This window comes from Bombina bombina, chromosome 2 (assembly GCF_027579735.1).
Source record: "Bombina bombina isolate aBomBom1 chromosome 2, aBomBom1.pri, whole genome shotgun sequence".
Taxonomy (NCBI): Eukaryota; Metazoa; Chordata; class Amphibia; order Anura; family Bombinatoridae; genus Bombina; species Bombina bombina.
In genome coordinates, this window is record NC_069500.1 from 1,155,618,195 (window position 1) to 1,155,640,320 (window position 22,126).

At 40.4% G+C, this 22,126-nt stretch overlaps 1 protein-coding gene across 2 annotated transcripts in view; it reads left to right on the plus strand.

Moving 5' to 3' along the window:
* Positions 1-22,126, plus strand: part of GALNT7 (polypeptide N-acetylgalactosaminyltransferase 7) — a 493,314-nt gene that overhangs the window by 307,389 nt on the left and 163,799 nt on the right. For both annotated transcript variants that reach the window (XM_053703830.1, XM_053703829.1), the window contains exon 5: positions 7,739-7,818. In XM_053703830.1, the coding sequence (XP_053559805.1) occupies positions 7,739-7,818 (80 nt within the window). The remainder of the gene's footprint in view (positions 1-7,738; positions 7,819-22,126) is intronic.

Below are 22,126 nucleotides of genomic sequence, written 5' to 3' on the forward strand. Positions count from 1 at the left end.
TTAAATTAGAACATCTCCGCGCACTGCTTATCTACTCTGGATGATTGTGACAATTTGGTCATTCCAGAGAAATTATGCAAGATGGACAGGTTCCTAGAGGTTCCTAGAGGTTCCGGTGCCCCCCGACGCTTTTCCTATACCCAAGCGGGTGGCGGACATAGTAAATAAAGAGTGGGAAAAGCCCGGCATACCTTTTGTTCCTCCCCCTATATTTAAGAAATTATTTCCTATGGTCGACCCCAGAAAGGACTTATGGCAGACAGTCCCCAAGGTCGAGGGGGCAGTTTCTACTCTAAACAAACGCACTACTATTCCTATTGAAGATAGTTGTGCTTTCAAAGATCCTATGGATAAAAAATTGGAAGGTTTGCTTAAAAAGATTTTTGTACAGCAAGGCTACCTTCTACAACCAATTTCATGCATTGTTCCTGTCACTACGGCAGCGTGGTTCTGGTTCGAGGAACTAGAAAAGTCGCTCAGTAGAGAAACTCCATATGAGGAGGTTATGGACAGAGTTCACGCACTTAAATTGGCTAACTCTTTTATTTTAGATGCCGCTTTGCAATTGGCAAAATTAGCGGCGAAAAATTCAGGGTTTGCTATCGTGGCGCGCAGAGCGCTTTGGCTAAAGTCTTGGTCAGCGGATGTGTCATCCAAGACAAAATTGCTTAACATTCCTTTCAAAGGTAAAACTTTATTTGGACCTGATTTGAAAGAGATTATTTCAGACATCACTGGGGGAAAGGGCCACACCCTTCCACAGGATAGGTCTTTTAAGGCTAAAAATAAGCCTAATTTTCGTCCCTTTCGCAGAAATGGACCAGCCTCTAATTCTGCATCCTCTAAGCAAGAGGGTAATGCCTCACAACCCAAACTAGCCTGGAAACCAATGCAAGGCTGGAACAAGGGTAAGCAGGCCAAGAAGCCTGCCACTGCTAACAAAACAGCATGAAGGAGTAGCCCCCGATCCGGGACCGGATCTGGTGGGGGGCAGACTCTCTCTCTTTGCTCAGGCTTGGGCAAGAGATGTTCAGGATCCTTGGGCGCTAGAAATAGTTTCTCAAGGTTATCTCCTGGAATTCAAGGAACTACCCCCAAGGGGAAGGTTCCACAAGTCTCACTTATCCTCAAACCAAATAAAGAGACAGGCATTCTTACATTGTGTAGATAACCTGTTAAAGATGGGAGTGATACACCCAGTTCCAATAAAGGAACAAGGAATGGGATTTTATTCCAATCTGTTCGTAGTTCCCAAAAAAGAGGGAACGTTCAGACCAATTTTGGATTTGAAGATCCTAAACAAATTTCTCAGGGTACCATCGTTCAAAATGGAAACTATTCGAACGATTCTACCCACCATCCAGGAAAGTCAATTTATGACTACTGGGGATTTAAAGGATGCGTACCTACATATCCCTATCCACAAGGAACATCATCAGTTCCTAAGGTTCGCTTTTCTGGACAAACATTACCAGTTTGTGGCTCTTCCATTCGGATTAGCCACTGCTCCAAGGATTTTCACAAAGGTGCTAGGGTCCCTTCTAGCGGTTCTAAGACCAAGGGGCATTGCAGTAGTACCTTACTTGGACGACATTCTAATACAAGCGTCGTCCCTGTCAAAGGCAAAGGCTCATACGGACATCGTTCTAGCCTTTCTCACATCTCACGGATGGAAGGTGAACAAAGAAAAGAGTTCTCTGTCCCCGTCAACAAGAGTTCCCTTCTTGGGAACAATAATAGATTCCTTAGAAATGAGGATTTTTCTGACAGAGGTCAGAAAATCAAAACTTCTAAGCTCTTGTCAAGTGCTTCATTCTGTTTCTCGTCCTTCCATAGCGCAGTGCATGGAAGTAATAGGATTGATGGTTGCAACAATGGACATAGTTCCTTTTGCACAAATTCATCTAAGACCATTACAACTGTGCATGCTCAAACAGTGGAATGGGGATTATACAGACTTGTCTCCAATGATTCAAGTAGATCAAAAGACCAGAGATTCACTCCATTGGTGGCTGACCCTGGACCATCTGTCCCAGGGAATGAGCTTCCGCAGGCCAGAGTGGGTCATTGTCACGACCGACGCCAGTCTAGTGGGCTGGGGTGCGGTCTGGGAATCCCTGAAAGCTCAGGGTCTATGGTCTCGGGAAGAGTCTCTTCTCCCGATAAACATTCTGGAACTGAGAGCGATATTCAATGCTCTCAGAGCTTGGCCTCAACTAGCAAAGGCCAAATTCATAAGGTTCCAATCAGACAACATGACGACTGTTGCTTATATCAGTCATCAAGGGGGAACAAAGAGTTCCCTGGCGATGAAAGAAGTGACAAAAATAATTCAATGGGCGGAGGATCACTCCTGCCACTTGTCTGCGATCCACATCCCAGCAGTGGAAAATTGGGAAGCGGATTTTCTGAGTCGTCAGACATTTCATCCGGGGGAGTGGGAACTCCATCCGGAAATCTTTGCCCAAATAAGTCAATTATGGGGCATTCCAGACATGGATCTGATGGTGTCTCGTCAGAACTTCAAGGTTCCTTGCTACGGGTCCAGATCCAGGGATCCCAAGGCGACTCTAGTAGATGCACTAGTAGCACCTTGGACTTTCAACCTAGCTTACGTATTCCCACCGTTTCCTCTCATTCCCAGGCTGGTAGCCAGGATCAATCAGGAGAGGGCCTCGGTGATCTTGATAGCTCCTGCGTGGCCACGCAGGACTTGGTATGCAGACCTGGTGAATATGTCATCGGCTCCACCATGGAAGCTACCTTTGAGACAGGACCTTCTTGTTCAAGGTCCATTCGAACACCCAAATCTGGTCTCCCTCCAACTGACGGCTTGGAGATTGAACGCTTGATTCTATCAAAGCGTGGGTTTTCAGATTCGGTGATAGATACTCTGGTTCAGGCCAGAAAACCTGTAACTAGAAAAATTTACCATAAAATATGGAAAAAATATATCTGTTGGTGTGAATCCAAAGGATTCCCATGGAATAAGATAAAAATTCCTAAGATTCTCTCCTTTCTTCAAGAAGGTTTAGAGAAAGGATTATCTGCAAGTTCTCTAAAGGGACAGATCTCTGCTTTATCTGTCTTACTACACAAAAGACTGGCAGCTATGCCAGATGTTCAAGCATTTGTTCAGGCTCTGGTTAGGATCAAGCCTGTTTACAGACCTTTGACTCCTCCCTGGAGTCTAAATCTAGTTCTTTCAGTTCTTCAAGGGGTTCCGTTTGAACCCTTACATTCCATAGATATTAAGTTACTATCTTGGAAAGTTTTGTTTTTGGTTGCAATTTCTTCTGCTAGAAGAGTTTCAGAGTTATCTGCTCTGCAGTGTTCTCCTCCTTATCTGGTGTTCCATGCAGATAAGGTGGTTTTGCGTACTAAGCCTGGTTTTCTTCCTAAAGTTGTTTCTAACCAAAATATTAACCAGGAGATAGTTGTACCTTCTTTGAAACTGGATTCGGACACAAAGAAGGAACGTTTGTTACACAATTTGGACGTTGTCCGTGCTCTAAAGTTCTATTTAGAGGCTACTAAAGATTTCAGACAAACATCTTCCTTGTTTGTTGTTTATTCTGGTAAAAGGAGAGGTCAAAAAGCGACTTCTACCTCTCTTTCCTTTTGGCTTAAAAGCATTATCCGATTGGCTTATGAGACTGCCGGACGGCAGCCTCCTGAAAGAATCACAGCTCACTCCACTAGGGCTGTGGCTTCCACATGGGCCTTCAAGAACGAGGCTTCTGTTGACCAGATATGTAAAGCAGCGACTTGGTCTTCACTGCACACTTTTGCCAAATTTTACAAATTTGATACTTTTGCTTCTTCGGAGGCTATTTTTGGGAGAAAGGTTTTGCAAGCTGTGGTGCCTTCCGTTTAGGTGACCTGATTTGCTCCCTCCCTTCATCCGTGTCCTAAAGCTTTGGTATTGGTTCCCACAAGTAAGGATGACGCCGTGGACCGGACACACCAATGTTGGAGAAAACAGAATTTATGCTTACCTGATAAATTACTTTCTCCAACGGTGTGTCCGGTCCACGGCCCGCCCTGGTTTTTTAATCAGGTCTGATGAATTATTTTCTCTAACTACAGTCACCACGGTACCATATGGTTTCTCCTATATATATTTCCTCCTGTCCGTCGGTCGAATGACTGGGGTGGGCGGAGCCTAGGAGGGACCATGTGACCAGCTTTGCTGGGACTCTTTGCCATTTCCTGTTGGGGAAGAGAATATCCCACAAGTAAGGATAACGCCGTGGACCGGACACACCGTTGGAGAAAGTAATTTATCAGGTAAGCATAAATTCTGTTTTATAATCAGTATGGTCCAATCCATTGTATGTTTGGAGAGTTTTGATTTAATTTAATTTCCCTTTGTTACTTGATTATTTGTAAAGAGGACTAGATATCCATAAACTTTGTTTGGTGCTGTTAGATGAGATCCAATGATAATAAGGCTTGATATTTTTTGTTCTATTATATTCAAAGTCTATGCAAGACATTTTTTGATGAAGTCTGTCTGTAAAGCCAGGTTTGCGCAATAGCAAGCAGCTTTTGGTTATAAAGACATCTTGTTTGCTATTTACAGAATTTATTAATTACAAACGATTTCAGTCAGAAAATTCTGTACAGTGATATATTTTTATGCATAGAATCTTATATAGTGGCAAAAATAATATGCAATAAGATATACACGAAAAGTAATAAGCAAAAATATGCGCAAAAAAATATTCCATCAAAATATTATCAATTTTTTTTTTTTTTTATTGAGTGCTGTTTTCATCGAGTATAGAGGAATGCGAGAATAGAGGAATGTGAGAATAAAAAAGTGTTTATCAAGGCACAATAATTTATTATGTATTTTAGAAAACGGTTAAGAATAAAATCTATACTCTATACCCTTTCGGGCGTAATGTTTGCAGTTAATATATCCATTTTGCTTCACTGTAAAGCTAAAAAATTGAGGTTTTTATTACTGCACTTCTTAAAATGTTTTGGGACTGTGAGGTCTTTATTTCTTTCTTCGTCTGAATGTTCTATAGAGAGAAGATGCTCCCCAATTCTTTTCCTTATGGTTCTTTCTGTTTCTCCGGTATATGTTTATCACATTATATACACTCTATTAGGTAAATTACATTTTTATCCATGCACCTTATTGTGTTCTTAATTTTAAATTATTTGGGTCTCAAAATCTTCATCTTTTTTACAATTGCGTCTAATTCTAAGAAATTGGCATTTAGGGATGTTATTCTTCCATCTGTGTAAGTGACAGCTTGACTCATGTATAGAGTTATTTGAGTAGACTTCTTTAAAGTAGGTTCTAGTGTTTATTTCGATTTCGATTTCAGTATCTAAATAATGTACTTTGTTTGTGCTATATTCAGCCGTAAACTTAAGGTTCATATAATTAACGTTCATTTCTTCGATGCATATAGATAAATCAACCTCACTTCCCTGCCAGATGAAGAATATATCATCTGTGTATCTTTTGTACATGATGAAACTGGTCTTAAATTGGATGGATTCCAGGAATTTTGATTCCCACATGCCCATGAACAGATTTGCGTAACTGTGCATACATTTTGTACCCATCGCTGTTCCGCAAATCTGTTCATAGTATTTGTCTTCGTATATTAAAAAAATTAGGTGTTAATATGAATTTTATACCGTCTAGAATTAAGTCTTTTTGTTCTTTTTTGATGTTTATATCTGAGCTAATAAAGTTATCAACAGATTTTATGCCATCATCATGTTTGATGCATATGTAAAGGGACTGCACATCGCATGTGACTAATATATAGTCATGTTTGCATTTTATATTGTCAAGTAAGATCATCAGATTTGTGGAGTCTCTCAAGTAGAACGGTAGTTGGGTTATATATTTTTGGAGATATTTATCTATGTAGGCCGATAGATTAGAGGTGAGGGAATTAATAGCAGATATTATTGACCTCCCTGGGGGGTTGTTAATTGTTTTGTGGATCTTTGGAAGAGCATAGAGAGCCGGTATGATAGGGTCTACTGGGTAGAGGAAATTTACTTATTTATCATTTATGAGCCATAATTCTTTAGCTTTACCCAAATGGTGTTTTAAAAAGAACTTTGTAGACTGGGGTAGGATTGCACTTGAGTTTTTTGTATGTATCTTCATCAATATTTTGTTTAATCAAGAATAACGACCACCCTCCCTTGTCCGCTGGTTTGATTATGATGTCTTTATTATTTTCTAGTTCTCTAATTAAATTCCTTTGTTTTAGACTGACATTATGTTTGATTTTTCCAGTTTGTTGTATTCTGTTAATGTCATCTAAGACAAGTTTTTCAAAGGTTTCTATGAAGTTGCCCTTTTCCTGTTTTGGATAAAAGTTGGATTTATTATTTTGCCCCCATTTGCTTTAATTCATCTCTGAAAATTGGGAATTTTCCATTTATGAGACTTGTAAGTGCATAGTGCAGACTTCACAACCCCATCCCTGCTATTTATCTGTCCCTAATTTGCCTTGGCAGGGTGTATAAGAAAAGATACTGCAAAACGATCTAATGTTTACTAACCAAAATAAAATAAGGTGTCACTCTATTCAGAAACCTTTCATACTAAGGTATGTTAATGTATTTTAATACACTGTAGTACACAAAAGTCTAGTGGCTATAGTTTTATGTTCCTTCCACTATGGCTATAACAAATGTTTTTTTGTAATTTCATTGTATTCAAATGACCATTAAAGGGACATAAAACAAGTTGGGATAGAGACAAAATATAATATGTACTTTAATTACTTTACCTGCAAATTTATACTGCAGTGCCTTGTCATTAACCTGTTCTTTTAAGTTTCTGAATTGTACAGCTCTAACTCCCCCCACAAAATTCATTTTATGGTTGCATCTATATCCACCATTGATTTGGTTGAATACAAGACTTTAACACTCATTATCTGCCGGAGCATGCCTAGAAGCAAATAAGCTGCTGTGAACTCAGTTAAAACACAATGCCTGTGTTTCTGATGGAAAACACTGATAATGAGGGGTGGACCAGGCTTCTCCAGACAGCATGGCTTTGTAAGCAATTTTGCTTATTTTTGAAAATACTTGCCAACAATTTTGAAACAATTTTTTTATGCAAACTATTTTTACTTAATTAGCCCTTTTAGGATATGCACAGATCTCAACATGTTTTTTATGGCACTTTAAAGCATGCCTAATATACGTGAATTGCTAAAGAGGTATAAAACAGTCTGTCATTGTTGTAATTAAAAAGTACTAAGCAGTGGGTTATACTTAATAGAAATCATTGCAATATGTATTATTCATAATTTTAAAAGGATTTTGCTCTTCTTTTTTTTTCTTTTTCTTTTTTTTTCTTTTTCTTTTTTTTTTACTTTGGTCGTGTAAGGTCCATTCCTTCCTGTGACAGTGGGGCTATAGTCTCTACATAAAAGCAACAAAGTAGCTTTTCCTTTGATATGAGTGCTAGGAGACACCTGCACTAGCTCCAGCCAGTTTCTTACCCATGCTTAGTAGTGGACATTTGCTGTAAAACATATGTGACAGTAGAACTTAAGGGAACTACCATTATACAACTTATCTCACTAAAGGCAGTGACTACACTGAGAATTTTGCAAGAAAACAAGTGAGATGTTAATTTACCATCCTTTTTTGAGAACTGTTTCATATGCCTTTTAAGAATCTAAAATATGCTTTGTCACCATTGTAATAATAAAAGTATATTGTACTTTTTTCATAGGTTTTGATTTACCTTGATGCACATTGTGAAGTAGGAATCAACTGGTATGCACCATTAGTAGCTCCAATATCTAAAGACAGGTATAGTATAATGCAACTTGTCTTCTCATATACCATTTACATGTGACTATCCTGCAAAAACATACTCTAAATATGCTTTGTGTTCTTTTATAGACATGATAGAAGTCTTTAAATGTAATCTGCCCTATTATACTGTTATTTCAGTCATACCACTACATTTTCAAATAAACCAAGAGGCTACAAAGCTAGATTAGCATCTCCCAGTACATATAAGTGTTGCTCAGTAGATGCTAAGAAGTGGTTTGATGTTTCCTTTAGCTAGTAATATAAATGAGGCATGAAGTTAAAAGAACGTTAGCTAGTAATATAAATGAGGCCTGAAGTTATAAGAACGTTAGCTAGTAATATAAATGAGGCCCGAAGTTAAAGGAACGTTAGCTAGTAATATAAATGAGGCCCGAAGTTAAAGCAACGTTAGCTAGTAATATAAATGAGGCCCGAAGTTAAAAAAACGTTGGCTAGTAATATAAATGAGGCCTGAAGTTAAAGGAACGTTAGCTAGTAATATAAATGAGGCCTGAAGTTATAAGAACGTTAGCTAGTAATTTAAATGAGGCCTGAAGTTATAAGAACGTTAGCTAGTAATTTAAATGAGGCCTGAAGTTATAAGAACGTTAGCTAGTAATTTAAATGAGGCCTGAAGTTATAAGAACGTTAGCTAGTAATTTAAATGAGGCCTGAAGTTATAAGAACGTTAGCTAGTAATTTAAATGAGGCCTGAAGTTAAAAGAACGTTAGCTAGCAATATAAATGAGGCCTGAAGTTAAAGCAACGTTAGCTAGTAATATAAATGAGGCCTGAAGTTAAAAAAACGTTGGCTAGTAATATAAATGAGGCCTGAAGTTAAAAGAACGATAGCTAGTAATATAAATGAGGCCTGAAGTTAAAGGAACGTAAGCTAGTAATATAAATGAGGCCTGAAGTTATAAGAACGTTAGCTAGTAATTTAAATGAGGCCTGAAGTTATAAGAACATTAGCTAGTAATTTAAATGAGGCCCGAAGTTAAAAGAACGTTAGCTAGCAATATAAATGAGGCCTGAAGTTAAAGGAACGTTAGCTAGTAATATAAATGAGGCCTGAAGTTAAAAGAACGTTAGCTAGTAATATAAATGAGGCCTGAAGTTAATAGAACGTTAGCTAGTAATATAAATGAGGCCTGAAGTTAAAGGAACGTTAGCTAGTAATATAAATGAGGCCTGAAGTTAAAAGAACGTTAGCTAGTAATATAAATGAGGCCTGAAGTTAATAGAACGTTAGCTAGTAATATAAATGAGGCCTGAAGTTAAAAGAACGTTAGCTAGTAATATAAATGAAGCCTGAACGTTAGCTAGTAATATAAATGAGGCCTGAAGTTAAAAGAACGTTGGCTAGTAATATAAATGAGGCCCGAAGTTAAAAGAACATTAGCTAGCAATATAAATGGGCCCGAAGTTAAAAGAACGTTAGCGAGTAATATAAATGAGGCCTGAAGTTAAAAGAACGTTAGCTAGTAATATAAATGAGGCCTGAAGTTAAAAGAACATTAGCTAGTAATATAAATGGGCCCGAAGTTAAAAGAACGTTAGCGAGTAATATAAATGAGGCCTGAAGTTAAAAGAACGTTAGCTAGTAATATAAATGAGGCCTGAAGTTAAAAGAACATTAGCTAGTAATATAAATGGGCCCGAAGTTAAAAGAACGTTAGCGAGTAATATAAATGAGGCCTGAAGTTAAAAGAACGTAAGCTAGTAATATAAATGGGCCCGAAGTTAAAAGAACGTTGGCTAGTAATATAAATGAGGCCTGAAGTTAAAAGAACGTTAGCTAGTAATATAAATGAGGCCTGAAGTTAAAAGAACATTAGCTAGTAATATAAATGAGGCCTGAAGTTAAAAGAACGTTAGCTAGTAATATAATTGAGGCCTGAAGTTAAAAGAACGTTAGCTAGTAAAAAAAATTGAGGCCTGAAGTTAAAAGAACGTTAGCTATCAATATAAATGAGGCCTGAAGTTAAAGGAACGTTAGCTAGTAATATAAATGAAGCCTGAACGTTAGCTAGTAATATAAATGAGGCCTGAAGTTAAAAGAAAGTTAGCTAGTAATACAAATGAGGCCTGAAGTTAAACGAACGTTGGCTAGTAATATAAATGAGGCCTGAAGTTAAAAAAACTTTAAATAGCCCTCTTACTTTCGTGTAAAATTGTGCTTGTTTTGCGCTCCCTAGAGAGACCAGAAAACAAATTTTGCAATCCGTATTCGGCAGCTAATGAAACTGACGAATGCACATGCCTAGTATCAATTAATATAAATTATAAAGATAAGTTGACACTTTTTTTTTATTTTATTTAAAGAGATGCTGTTGTGTTCACTATTAAATACACAGCAAAGTTTGATAGTGTTTGTAAAATCCTGAAGAATCATTTGAATTTGCTTCACAGAGATTAAATATTAACTGCATATATTAAAAATACAGTAAAATAAAAAACTTATCATGATTCAGATAGAGCATACAATTTTACACAACTTTCTATTTTGCTTCATTATCTTTTATATCCTTTGTTGAAAAGCGTACCGCGCAGAGCTAAGGTGCAGCAGTGCACTCCTGGGGGCTAGGTGCTGATTGGTGGCTGCACATAAATGCCTCTTGTCATTGACTCAACAACTGTGTTCAGCTAGTTCCTAGTAGTGCATTGCTGCACATTCAAAAATGATACCTAGAGAATGAAGCAATAGAAGCAAGTTAGATAGTTGTCTAAAAATGTATGTTCTATCTAAAGCTTGAAAGAAATCGTTTGGGTTTCATGTCCCTTTAACAAGTGCAAGTTTGTACTGTTACTTTTAGACCTGTAAGTAATTGATGTTACAAACTTTTATTTGTAGTTTGTTATTTATTCAGCTATGTAGCTATGCAATATGTATGTAAAGCTAGGGTAAGAGAGCATCATTAGGGTGTTTACAGGGACAGGAAACTCCAAAACTGTATTGCGCTATTTGAATAAAGCATACAATTTTAATCAACTTTCCAATTTACATCTATTAAATTTTCTTCATTATCTTGTTATCCTTTGCTAAAGGATCATTGGCAGCTAGCTGAACATGTCTAGTTAGCCAATCACAAAAGACAAATGTGAGTAGGCACCAATAAGCAGCTAGCTACCACTAGTGTAGGTTATGTGTGTATTATTTTTCAACAAGGGATACTAAGAGGACAAAGCACATTTGAAAATTAGAAGTGAATTTAAAAGGGTCTAAAAATGACATGCTCTATCTGAATCAAGTTTATTTTTTAACTTAACTATCCCTTTAAGATTAAAACTGATTCTGTAATAGCTAGACATTTTAATTATATGCTTACAAAACAAAGCTGACATTTATAAGTACTGCTATATTTCTACATAGAGGTTAAATCAGGAATGGCATTTTGGATAAAATAACTTTATTGGATTTATTAATTGCAAACTAAAGCCCCTCCGGTCAGCTTCTTGAAAGGCGTATTAGTTACTGGGTGTTCTGATAAAGAAATAAGAATTTTCATTAGAATATCTGGTGTGTGGTAATAATCATTGTTTCCATCTTAATGGGAGGAGAATCCACTGCTTCATTCATTACTTGTGGAAATTAAGAACCTGGCCACCAGGAGGAGGCAAAGACACCCCAGCCAAAAGCTTAAATACCTCCCCCACTCCCCTCATCCCCCAGTCATTCTTTGCCTTTCGTCACAGGAGGTTGGCAGAGAAGTTTCAGAAGATTCGGAGTAGTCTCTTATGGAGGGTAGTACTCTTCAAAATGGGACTTGAGTTTTAAGTAGTCCTGTCAGCCTCTCAGTGAGAGCATGGATGAATATTCGAGTCCGGGTAGAGTCTCTCTGCGAACCCATCCCGACTCAGATTTAACAGCTCCATTAGCAATCAGCGTTGACGAGTTTCGCTGCCTGCTTTTATGGTCTCAAGTCCATGTCAGGAGCGATGCTACTACCCTGTCACACTTGAAAGACTGTGTTCCTGTTCCACGGCGTTGATTCTGGTAAGATCGTTTCATTTATACAGGGAGTGCAGAATTATTAGGCAAGTTGTATTTTTGAGGATTAATTTTATTATTGAACAACAACCATGTTCTCAATGAACCCAAAAAACTCATTAATATCAAAGCTGAATAGTTTTGGAAGTAGTTTTTAGTTTGGTTTTAGTTATAGCTATTTTAGGGGGATATCTGTGTGTGCAGGTGACTATTACTGTGCATAATTATTAGGCAACTTAACAAAAAACAAATATATAACCATTTCAATTATTTATTTTTACCAGTGAAACCAATATAACATCTCAACATTCACAAATATACATTTCTGACATTCAAAAACAAAACCAAATCAGTGACCAATATAGCCACCTTTCTTTGCAAGGACACTCAAAAGCCTGCCATCCATGGATTCTGTCAGTGTTTTTATCTGTTCATCATCAACATTGCGTGCAGCAGCAACCACAGCCTCCCAGGCACTGTTCAGAGAGGTGTACTGTTTTCCCTCCTTGTAAATCTCACATTTGATGATGGACCACAGGTTCTCAATGGGGTTCAGATCAGGTGAACAAGGAGGCCATGTCATTAGATTTTCTTCTTTTATACCCTTTCTTGCCAGCCACGCTGTGGAGTACTTGGACGCGTGTGATGGAGCATTGTCCTGCATGAAAATCATGTTTTTCTTGAAGGATGCAGACTTCTTCCTGTACCACTGCTTGAAGAAGGTGTCTTCCAGAAACTGGCAGTAGGACTGGGAGTTGAGCTCAACTCCATCCTCAACCCGAAAAGGCCCCACAAGCTCATCTTTGATTATACCAGCCCAAACCAGTACTCCACCTCCACCTTGCTGGCGTCTGAGTCGGACTGGAGCTCTCTGCCCTTTACCAATCCAGCCACGGGCCCATCCATCTGGCCCATCAAGACTCACTCTCATTTCATCAGTCCATAAAACCTTAGAAAAATCAGTCTTGAGATATTTCTTGGCCCAGTCTTGACGTTTCAGCTTGTGTGTCTTGTTCAGTGGTGGTCATCTTTCAGCCTTTCTTACCTTGGCCATGTCTCTGAGTATTGCACACCTTGTGCTTTTGGGCACTCCAGTGATGTTGCAGCTCTGAAATATGGCCAAACTGGTGGCAAGTGGCATCTTGGCAGCTGCACGCTTGACTTTTCTCAGTTCATGGGCAGTTATTTTGCGCCTTGGTTTTTCCACACGCTTCTTGCGACCCTGTTGACTATTTTGAATGAAACGCTTGATTGTTCGATGATTACGCTTCAGAAGCTTTGCAATTTTAAGAGTGCTGCATCCCTCTGCAAGATATCTCACTATTTTTGACTTTTCTGAGCCTGTCAAGTCCTTCTTTTGACCCATTTTGCCAAAGGAAAGGAAGTTGCCTAATAATTATGCACACCTGATATAGGGTGTTAATGTCATTAGACCACACCCCTTCTCATTACAGAGATGCACATCACCTAATATGCTTAATTGGTAGTAGGCTTTCGAGCCTATACAGCTTGGAGTAAGACAACATGCATAAAGAGGATGATGTGGTCAAAATACTAATTTTGCCTAATAATTCTGCACTCCCTGTATTTATATATATATATATATATATATATATATATTATAATAATAATAATTTGCGATTTATATAGCGCTTTTCTCCCTTTGAGACTCAAAACACTTTACAAATATACCAACATAAAGACATAAAAGTTAGGAGTTTCTGAAGGTCAGATAAGTGGACTGAATGCCTGATGGAAGTGGTGGGTCTTAAGCTTTTTTTCAAAAGTCTGTAAGGATGGTGCCTCTCTGATTGCGCACGGTAAAGAGTTCCAGAAATTAGGGGCAGCGTGGCCGAATGCTCTGGTGCCTGAATTTGTCCTTATTCTTGGCACTGAGAGGAGGGGTGTGTTGGCTGACCTAAGTGAGCGGGATGGGATGTAGGGTGTCAGGAGCTCTTTCAGGTACTGTGGGCCTTGGTTGTTTAAGGCTTTGAAGGTCAGCAGGCCAATTTTAAAATATGTTCGCCATTTAATTGGAAGCCAATGTGGCAGGAGCGAGTTTGATTGGTCAGTAGTCTGGCTGCTGCATTTTGTACCATCTGAAGGCGATGGAGTTCTTTTTTTGGGAGGCCCAAGTAGAGTGCATTGCAGTAATCTAGCCTAGAGAATACAAATACATGGATTAATGTTAGCATATCATCCGGTGGAATTAAGTGTTGTATCCTGGCCATGTTTTTCAGATGAAAGTAGGCAGATTTTATTACAGAGGAAATCTGCTGTGTAAAAGATAGTCCAGCGTCAATCAGCATTCCGAGGTTTCGTACCTTTGCTGAACTAACGAGTTCAGAGCCTCCAAGCTCCAGGCCAGTTGGGTGATCGTGGGATATTTTTGATGCCCGGGGTCCCCTCACGAAGAGTAACTCTATTTTGTCTGGGTTCACTTTGAGACAGCTAGCATTCATCCATTCTATGAGGTCTGTTAAGCAACTGTTTATGTGGCATGCTGGGTCTGTAATATCTGGAGCAAAGGAGAAGTAGAGTTGTGTGTCATCAGCGTACCAATGATACCTTAGGCCATGTCGGTTAATGATGTCCCTCAGTGGTAGTAAGTAAATTGCGAATAGCATGGGAGACAGGATGGATCCTTGTGAAACCCCGCAGGCCAGTTCTGTTGGTGCTGATGAGCTTGATCATGATATTACTCTCTGTGATCTACCAGCAGGGAAAGATTTAAACCAGTTAAGGACTGTGCCTCCTAGACCACAATTAGAATCTATTCTATTAGAATCCTATGGTCAATAGTGTCAAATGCAGCTGAGAGATCCACGAGAAGACAGGGTCACAATGTGGCTCCTTTTTCTTTATAGAATCTAGGGTAATACCCTCAGAAGGGGGTTATTGAACAGGGGGAATTTTATTGTGCATAATATTTTTTATTGTGTTTTATACTACATTTGTGTGAGATGAGGCTCTGTCAGTGTGGAACAGTCAGTTCTCTTAGCGAGAGATTGAAACAGGCTTTTCTCTTGTAAGGTGTATCCAGTCCACGGATCATCCATTACTTGTGGAATATTCTCCTTCCCAACAGGAAGTTTCAAGAGGATCACCCACAGCAGAGCTGCTATATAGCTCCTCCCCTAGCTGCCATATCCAGTCATTCTCTTGCAACTCTCAACAAGCATGGAGGTAGTAAGAGAGAAGTGGTGAAATGTAGCTGTTATTTTGCTTCAATCAAGAGTTTATTATTTTTAAATAGTACCGGAGTTGTGCTATTTTGTTCCAGGCAGGAAAAAAAGAAGAATCTGCCTGTGATTTCTATGATCTTAGCAGGTTGTAACTAAGATCCATTGCTGTTCTCACACATGACTGAAGAGAGAGATAACTTCAGTGGGGGAATGGCGTGCAGGTTATCCTGCTATGAGGTACGTGCAGTTAATATTTTTCTAGAAAATTTGAAGGCTAGAAAATGCTGCTGATACCAAATTTATGTAAGGTAAGCCTGAATACAGTGATTTAATAGTGATTGGTATCATGCTTACTTTCTGAGGTAATACTCTTTTATATTTACAATATAAAACGTGTGCTGGCATGTTTAAACCTTTTTATATATACTTTGGTGATAAAACTTTATTGGGGCCTAGTTTTCTCTTGTAAGGTGTATCCAGTCCAAGGATCATCCATTACTTGTGGGATATTCTCATTCCCAACAGGAAGTTGCAGGAGGACACCCACAGCAGAGCTGTCTATATAGCTCCTCCCCTCACTGCCATACCCAGTCATTCTCTTGCAACTCTCAACAAACATGGAGGTAGTAAGAGAGAAGTGGTGAAATGTAGCTGTTATTTTACTTCAATCAAAAGTTTATTATTTTTAAATGGTACCGGAGTTGTACTATTTTGTTCCAGGCAGAAAAATAGAAGAATCTGCCTGTGATTTCTATGATCTTGGCAGGTTGTAACTAAGATCCATTGCTGTTCTCACACATGACTGAAGAGAGCGATAACTTCAGCGGGGGAATGGCGTGCAGGTTATCCTGCTATGAGGTATGTGCAGTTAAGATTTTTCTAGAAGATGCGAATGCTAGAAAATGCTGCTGATGCCAAATTTATGTAAGGTAAGCCTGAATACAGTGATTTAATAGCGACTGGTATCATGCTTACTTTCTGAGGTAATACTCTTTTATACTTACAATATAAAACGTTTGCTGGCATTTTTAAACGTTTTTATATATACTTTGGTGATAAACTTTATTGGGGCCTAGTTTTTTCCACATGGCTGGCTTAAATTTGCCTAGAAACAGTTTCCTGAGGCTTTCCACTGTGTTACTATGAGTGGGAGGGGCCTAATTTAGCGCTTTTGTTTTGTGCAGTAACTTTTACAGACTGAGACATCCAGCTTCCTCCAAGGGTCTTCTGAATGCTATAGGACATCTCTAAAGGGCTCTTAGGCTTTCCAAAATCGTTTGTTGGGGAAGGTAGGCCCACAGCAAGGCTGTGGCAGTTTGGTGTGACTGTTAAAAAAACGTCTATCGTTTTTTTTTATCCGGTTTTTGAACTAAGGGGTTAATTATCCATTTGCAAGTGGGTGCAATGCTCTGTTAGCTTATTATACACACTGTAAAAATTTCGTTTGATTTACTGCCTTTTTTCACTGTTTTTCAAATTCTGACAAAATTTGTTTCTCTTAAAGGCACAGTACCGTTTATTATAATTGCTTGTTAACCTGATTTAAAGTGTTTTCCAAGCTTGCTAGTCTCATTGCTAGTCTGTATAAACATGTCTGACATAGAGGAAACTCCTTGTTCATTAGGTTTAAAAGCCATTGTGGCGCCCCCTCTTAGAATGTGTACCAAATGTACTGATTTCACTTTAAGCAATAAAGATTATATTCTGTCTTTAAAAAATTTATCACCAGAGGAATCTGACGAGGGGGAAGTTATGCCGACTAACTCTCCCCATGTGTCAGATCCTTTGACTCCCGCTCAAGGGACTCACGTTCAGATGGCGCCAAGTACATCTAGGGCGCCGATAGCGTTTACTTTACAAGACATGGCGGCAGTCATGGATAATACACTGTCAGCGGTATTAGCCAAACTACCTGAATTTAGAGAAAAGCGAGATAGCTCTGGAGTTAGACGAAATACAGAGCATACTGACGCTTTAAGAGCTATGTCTGATAATGCCTCACAATATGCAGAAGCTGAAGAAGGAGAGCTTCTTTCTGTGGGTGATATTTCAGTCTCAGGGAAAATGATGCAGCCTGATTCTGATATCTCATATGCCTTTTAAGAATCTAAAATATGCCTGCTGCTGCCTCTAAGACAACATGAAGGAACGGCCCCCTATCCGGTAACGGATCTAGTAGGGGGCAGACTTTCGCTCTTTGCCCAGGCGTGGGCAAGAGATGTCCAGGATCCCTGGGCGTTGGAAATTATATCCCAGGGATATCTTCTGGACTTCAAGGCTCCCCCCCCCCCCCCCAAAAGGGAGATTTCACCTTTCACAATTATCTGCAAACCAGATAAAGAGAGAGGCATTCTTACACTGTGTACAAGACCTCCTAGTTATGGGAGTGATCCATCCAGTTCCAAAGGAGGAACAGGGACAGGGATTTTACTCAAATCTGTTTGTGGTTCCCAAAAAAGAGGGAACCTTCAGACCAATTTTGGATCTAAAGATCTTAAACAAATTCCTCAGAGTTCCATCATTCAAGATGGAGACTATTCGTACCATCCTACCTATGATCCAGGAGGGTCAATACATGACTACAGTGGATTTAAAAGATGCTTATCTGCACATTGCGATACAGGTGGTCCTAAGGCCACAGGGCATAGCAGTGGCCCCTTATTTAGACGACATCCTAATTCAGGTGTCAAATTTCCAAATTGCCAAGTCTCATACGGACATAGTGTTGGCATTTCTGAGGTCGCATGTGTAGAAGGTGAACGAGAAAAAGAGTTCTCTATCCCCCCTCACAAGAGTTTCCTTCCTAGGGACTCTGATAGATTCTGTAGAAATTAAAATTTACCTGACGGAGTCCAGGTTATCAAAACTTCTAAATTCCTGCCGTGTTCTTTATTCCATTCCTCGCCCTTCGGTGGCTCAGTGCATGGAAGTAATCGGCTTAATGGTAGCGGCAATGGACATAGTGCCGTTTGCACGCCTACATCTCATACCGCTGCAACTATGCATGCTCAGTCAGTGGAATGGGGATTACACAGATTTGTCCCCTCTACTGAATCTGGACCAAGAGACCAGGGATTCTCTTCTCTGGTGGCTATCTCGGGTCCATCTGTCCAAAGGTATGACCTTTCGCAGGCCAGATTGGACAATTGTAACGACAGATGCCAGCCTTCTAGGTTGGGGTGCAGTCTGGAACTCCCTGAAGGCTCAGGGATCGTGGACTCAGGAGGAGTCACTCCTTCCAATAAACATTCTGGAACTAAGAGCGATATTCAATGCTCTTCAGGCTTGGCCTCAGCTAGCGACAATGAGGTTCATCAGATTTCAGTCGGACAACATCACGACTGTGGCTTACATCAACCATCAAGTGGGAACAAGGAGTTCCCTAGCGATGTTAGAAGTCTCAAAGATAATTCGCTGGGCAGAGATTCACTCTTGCCACCTATCAGCTATCCATATCACAGGTGTACAGAACTGGGAGGCGGATTTTTTAAGTTGACAGACTTTTCATCCGGGGGAGTGGGAACTCCATCCGGAGGTGTTTGCACAATTGGTTCATCGTTGGGGCGAACCAGAACTGGATCTCATGGCGTCTCGCCAGAACGCCAAGCTTCCTTGTTACGGATACAGGTCCAGGAACCCCAAGGCAACGCTGATAGATGCTCTAGCAGTGCCTTGATCCTTCAACCTGACTTATGTGTTTCCACCGTTTCCTCTGCTCCCTCGTCTGTTTGCCAAAATCAAGCAGGAGAGAGCATTGGTGATCTTGATAGCGCCTGCGTGGCCACGCAGGACTTGGTATGCAGATCTGGTGGACATGTCATCCTTTCCACCATGGACTCTGCCGCTGAGACAGTACCTTCTACTTGAAGGTCATTTCAACCATCCAAATCTAATTTCTCTGAGGCTGACTGCCTGGATATTGAACGCTTGATTTTATCAAAGCGTGGTTTCTCCGAGTCAGTCATTGATACCTTAATTCAGGCACGAAAGCCTGTCACCAGGAAAATCTATCATAAGATATGGCGTAAATATCTTTATTGGTGTGAATCCAAGGGCTACTCATGGAGTAAGGTCAGGATTCCCAGGATATTATCTTTTCTCCAAGAAGGATTGGAGAAAGGATTGTCAGCTAGTTCCTTAAAGGGACAGATTTCTGCGCTATCTATTCTTTTGCACAAGCGTCTGGCGGATGTCCCAGACGTTCAGGCATTTTGTCAGGCTTTAGTTAGAATCAAGCCTGTGTTTAAACCTGTTGCTCCACCTTGGAGCTTAAATTTGGTTCTTAAAGTTATTCAGGGGGTTCCGTTTGAACCTCTTCATTCCATAGATATCAAACTTTTATCTTGGAAAGTTCTTTTTTTGGTAGCTATTTCCTCGGCTCGTAGAGTTTCTTAGTTATCTGCTTTACAATGTGATTCTCCTTATCTGATCTTCCATGCAGATAAGGTAGTTCTGCGTACCAAACCTGGGTTTTTACCTAAGGTGGTATCTAATAAGAATATCAATCAAGAGATTGTTGTTCCGTCTTTGTGTCCTAATCCTTCTTCGAAGAAGGAACGTCTATTACACAATCTGGACGTGGTTCGTGCTTTAAAGTTTTACTTACAAGCTACTAAAGATTTTCGTCAAACATCTGCTTTGTTTGTTGTCTACTCTGGACAGAGGAGAGGTCAAAAAGCTTCGGCAACCTCTTTCTTTTTGGCTAAAAAGCATAATCTGCTTAGCCTATGAGACTGCTGGCCAGCAGCCTCCAGAAAGGATTACAGCTCATTCTACTAGAGCTGTGGCTTCCACATGGGCCTTTAAAAATGAGGCTTCTGTTGAACAGATTTGCAAGGCGGCGACTTGGTCTTCGCTTCATACTTTTTCAAAATTCTACAAATTTGATACTTTTGCTTCTTCGGAGGCTATTTTTGGGGGAGAGGTTTTACAGGCAGTGGTTCCTTCTGTTTAAGTACCTGCCTTGTCCCTCCCTTCATCCGTGTACTTTATCTTTGGTATTGGTATCCCACAAGTAATGGATGAACCGTGGACTGGATACACCTTACAAGAGAAAACATAATTTATGCTTACCTGATAAATTTATTTCTCTTGTGGTGTATCCAGTCCACGGCCCGTCCTGTCATTTTAATGTATGTGTTTTTTTTTAATTTTAAACTACATTCACCACTGCACCCTATGGTTTCTCCTTTCTCTGCTTGTTTTCGGTCGAATGACTGGATATGGCAGCTAGGGAAGGAGCTATATAGCAGCTCTGCTGTGGGTGATCCTCTTGCAACTTCCTGTTGGGAAGGAGAATATCCCACAAGTAATGGATGATCCGTGGACTGGATACACCACAAGAGAAATAAATTTATCAGGTAAGCATAAATTATGTTTTTTGGGGCGTTCTTCTCTCGAGTGCAGGGTGGTCTTGCATGGCACTCCATGTGACCGGGTGTGGCTTCTGTAACTTCCTCTTTCTTGACCTGCGTTCGGAGGAGACAAAACTGTTTCTTGTAGTCCAGTTCATAGGAGGTGGTGAGTGCCCCGGCCATTGGGATATAAAGGTGCCATTTAACTTTTTATCAAGTCCGTTATAAAGGCGCAAGCTATGGAGGACTCTTGATATGTTAGAGGATACTCCACAAGCATACTTCCACATGCTTTGACAATATTGCTATATCTAAAAATAGTGGAATATTTAGTACGACTGAGCCGTCCACCTCTGAGGGTTCTCCGCTCCGCGAGGTCGCGAGGTGTGTTCCCTGCACTCATCTCTGATTACACAAGCAGTTCCCCAGGTCACTACTAATCCTCCCGGGGCCCTTTGGACACCATGACTTTGATGATCAATTACAGATGGTGATTTTTTGCGGCCGTTAATGCGATGTTTACCCTACTAAGCGCAAGCGGAAGGTACGGCACTGCTATCCGTCACAGGGGTTTTTGACTCCGCTGGATGTCTCAGATTATCCACTGAGGAGGACAACTCCGACTTATTAGAGGATGTCGCTTCTTGGTCGGAATCGGCTACTTCTAGGCCTCTGTCCGCAGAGGAACCAGATTTTAAGTTTAAAATTAAGCATTTGCACTTCCTGCTGAAAGAGGTGCTTGCAACGTTGGAGGTTCCGGAACCGAAACTACCGGAGAAACCTTCTATCCCTAAACTGGATAGGGTGTACGAGGACAGGGTAGTGCCTCAGGCCTTCCCGGTTCCTATCAAGATGGCTAATATTATTAAGAATGAATGGGAGAAACTTGGCTCGTCCTTTTCCCCCTCCTCTTATTTTAAAAAGCTATTTCTCCATTCTGGACTCGCAGCTTGAGCTGTGCGGAACCGTCCCTAAGGTGGATGGTGCTATCTCCACGCTTGCTAAGAGAACGACTATTCCACTTGAGGATAGTTCTTTTTTCAAGGAACCCATGGATAAAAAGATGGAGTCCATGTTGCGGAAGATGTTCCATCTCACAGGGTTCGTTTTTCAACCGGCGGCGGCGGTCTCTGCGGTGGCAGGTGCGGCTACCTACTTGTGTGACACTTTGTCAGCGATAATCGAGGTGGAGACTCCCCTCGAAGAGATTCAGAAACTAATTAAGACCTTAAGGGTAGCGCATTCGTCCATTTGTGATGTTAACATGCAGATTATTCTCCTGAATGCTAAGACATCAGGTTTTTCTGTTTTAGCCCGCAGGGCTTTATAGTTAAAGTTGTGGTCTGCTGACATGACTTCCAAGTCTCATTTACTTTCCCTCCCGTTCAAGGGGAAAGTTTTTTTGTTTTGGCCCAGGCCTGGATTCCATCATATCTACGGTCATGGGTGGCAAGGGTGCCATCTTGCATCAGGATAAAAGACTAAACCTAAGGGGTCTACTTTTCGTCCCTTTCATGTGGACATGTCTCAGCGCCAGCAGCCTGCCGCAAAGTCTGAGCAGTCCAAGGGATCTTGGGAGCCAGCTAACTCTTGGAACAAGTCCAAGCAGAACAAGAAGCCCGCCGAGTCAAAGTCGTCATGAAGGTGCGGCCCCCGATCCATCCTCGGATCAGGTAGGGGGCAGACTATATCTTTTTGCGGAGGCCTGGAGAAGAGACCTTATAGACCCTTGGGTTCTGGAGGTCGTGGCCCAGGGTTACAGTATAGGATTC